Source organism: Buceros rhinoceros, unplaced genomic scaffold (assembly GCF_000710305.1).
Source record: "Buceros rhinoceros silvestris isolate BGI_N320 unplaced genomic scaffold, ASM71030v1 scaffold20449, whole genome shotgun sequence".
Classification (NCBI taxonomy): domain Eukaryota; kingdom Metazoa; phylum Chordata; class Aves; order Bucerotiformes; family Bucerotidae; genus Buceros; species Buceros rhinoceros.
In genome coordinates this window covers 7,321-10,244 of record NW_010430023.1, presented here as the reverse complement: position 1 = coordinate 10,244, position 2,924 = coordinate 7,321, and the positions used below count along the sequence as shown (strand labels likewise).

The 2,924-nt window shown below is 55.3% G+C and overlaps 1 protein-coding gene across 1 annotated transcript in view; it reads right to left on the bottom strand.

The window, feature by feature from the left end:
• The window catches only part of PPARGC1B (peroxisome proliferator-activated receptor gamma, coactivator 1 beta), a gene marked incomplete at both ends in the record, with an annotated part of 14,774 nt that extends 11,937 nt beyond the window's left edge, over positions 1-2,837 (bottom strand). Inside the window, 2 exons of the mRNA XM_010142884.1 lie at positions 2-144; positions 2,664-2,837. Coding sequence (XP_010141186.1) covers positions 2-144; positions 2,664-2,837 — 317 coding nt within the window. The remainder of the gene's footprint in view (position 1; positions 145-2,663) is intronic.
• Between the last annotated feature and the right edge of the window lie 87 nt (positions 2,838-2,924).

The following is a 2,924-nucleotide window of genomic DNA, read 5'->3' as shown; positions in this document are numbered from 1 at the left end:
GGGGGCAGGCGAGGTGTAGGCATGGTTGAGCGTGTCCCCCTCTTCCATAGTTCGGAAGGCAGCCAGGCCCATGTCATCTCCCTGTATATCATCCAATGTCTCGGTGAGGGCTGCCAGCAGCGCTTCATTCTCGCTGTCTATTATCTGAAAGGAGCAGGTAGAGAAGAGAGGAGCAGTTAGGCTGGGCAGAGGGACCGGGGGATGCTGGGCAGGAGCAAAGAGGGGCTGGCGGTGCCCCACCAGCACCCACACTTCCCAGGGGATCTTGCAGGGGATCTGCGAGAGCTTTTCTCCAGCCCAGCACTAGGATGGGATCAGGAGGGGAGAGACCCAACTGGAAAAGGAGCATTAGCCTGTCCCCCTGCATCCCAGTAGGAAAACAATGAATCAAAGCATCTTTTCTCCCAGTAGTTGCCTTCACCCAGTCATGAGGCAAACAGCAGCAGATAAAGGATGTGTGATTAAAAGGCTCCTTCCCCAAATCCTTCTGACCCTGAGCTGCAGGTCCCCCCAGCACTGGCTATCCCAGCACTACTGAGCAGGGCTGGGAGCAGCATCCAGCCAGCACAGCAGCCCAGGGAGGGGGCAAGCACAGCCCCTGCCCTCCGTGGGGCTGGGAAAACCTGAGCAGGCATGGCCAGTTACTTGTAGCTCCCCTGACAGGAAAGGCTAAGAAAATGTGAAGAGCCGTAAGCTCAGCCTGGGGCTGCCCAGTGCACAAGAGGGCATGGTCTCACAGGAGGGCACCGGGAAGCTCAGCCCAGGCTGCCCAGATGGCCAGATGCCACAGCTTGCAACAAGCAAAATGGGGTTTGTTTTCACTAAAAGCCCCCCAAAACAGGCACCTCATGCTCAACAGGGGCTCTCAGTCCTCACGCTTAAAGCTCTGCAAGGGACCCTATCAAGAGAGCACAGCCCTGAGAACAAGGCAGGCCTTTTTAGAGCTCCCCTCATCTATTTTTCTTCAGTGAACAGCATGATTTGGGGATGCTGATGGAAGATTTGTGACTGCCTGGGGCTGTGCTGGGCCAGGCAGGGCCATGGGCTGCTCCTGCCTCCTTTCTGCCCGGACCTGTCCCCGCCTCCTTTCTGCCCGGACCTGTCCCCTCAGGCTCCTCTTTCTATCTGGGCTTCGCCTCAGCTGATGCAGCACCAGCCCTCCCAGTAACCTCCCAGTCCCGCACAGCCCTTCCAGTCTGGAAATACAATGCAAAAGCCCAGAAGAGGATGCAGAAGCTAAGAATGGCTGAAGTGAGCCAGGAGTTCCTTCTTTTTGGTCCTCCTCCATCATGCTCTGAATGTAAACCATGTCCAACAAGAAGCAGGCAACCATCAGCTATAAAATTAGCACAGGGCTAAATTCCGGCTCACGAGGAGGACTGTTGACTGCACACAGACTCCTGCGTTTCTCTCATCTTGTTTGAAAATTAAATATCTTTTGTTCCCTGCCCTAACCTTGCTCGCAGTTACTAAAGCAGGCTTCAGGGAAAGGCAGCAGGATGCTCCATTTTTGGCTCCATTTCTTTTCCTCCTATTATTGGCACGCGACCGCTGTGCATACAAGTTCAGTGGGATACATTTCATCATACTCCACTGCTTCTAATGGGCCTGTCTTTTGCATTTCTTTTCTGTTTATCTTTTCCCCAGGAAGTTCAGCGGAAAATATGCATCTCGTGATGAAGGTCCCTCAGCTGGACTGGACCATTTTCAAGCACAGCATCAGCACAGCAGAAAAGCCAGAGGGCTGTTATTATGGCCAGGTTAGAAAATATTGGGGCTTTTTGGTTTTTTTTTCCTCTCGTTCAAACACAAATCCTTCTCCCTTCCAAAATGTAACCCAGAGTTCGTGACTAGCATGCGCCAGTAGGTCACAACCTCCTGTCCAAGGGCGTAAGGGCCTAAGTGCTCCTCAGGAAGGCACAGAAATCCCAACCCTGAGGATAGGGCACATCCAGGGCATTTGGGAAAGGTGAGCGGGCTGCCCAGTCTGCTCTGTGCCTGGTCAAGGCAGCCTCCCCAGCTCCTTGTCTCTAAGCTGCCTGCGCTGTGCACACAGCCTTGCCCTGGCACCACAGCTCCAAGAGATGCTCACTCAGCTCTTCTGCAAGGAGAGGCAAAAACAGCGCCGAGGGACAAGGACCAGCCCTGCCCGTGCCCAGGAGCACCCTCTGCCCCAGCACTACTTTGCACCACACGGTCCTGAGCATCAGCACAGCAATGGGTCCATCCCAGTGCACTGGTGAGGAGAGAAACCAGCCATCCTCTGCCAGAGAGACCCCAACCCCAAACACAGGGAGGATGCCAAATCTGCAGAGCCAGGGGAAGGGGCTGCATTCTGCTCCTGGGAAAAGATCCCTGAGACTCCCGCAGTGCCCTGGCACAATCTGCCATCCCGGGAATGGAACAGGCCACACTGCACACCAGCTGTAATTCTCTTCTTATAAAACATCAGAGGAGGGCTGGCTCAGCAGCCCTCTGCTGTCCACCTCCTCATTAGCCTCACTTGGCTTGCCCCATTTAGAGCCTGTGTGCAAATTAACGGAGCACTAATCATCTGGGGAGTAGCTATTAATAGCTGTGTGTGTTCCCTCCTTCTCCTCCTCCTCCTCTGCCCTCCTCCTGCCTCCATCCTCGGGTCCCCTGTGCCAGGAGGACGGGGGTACCTGGAAGAGCTCGGAGTCGTCGGTGCTGTACTGGCTGGAGTCGGTCTCCGAGTGCTCCCCACACCACTGCAGCTCACTGAAGCAGCTGGCTGAGTCGAAGTCGCTGGCATCCAACTGAGACAAATCAATCTCGGGAAAGTCGGAGTAGAGGTGCTCCTCGCCAGACACCTCATACTGGGGAGAGAAGAGAAAGGGGGTTGGTGAGCCTGCTGTACTGCCAGCAGGGCAAGCAGCCACAGGCGGCAGAAGCCACCTGCCGAG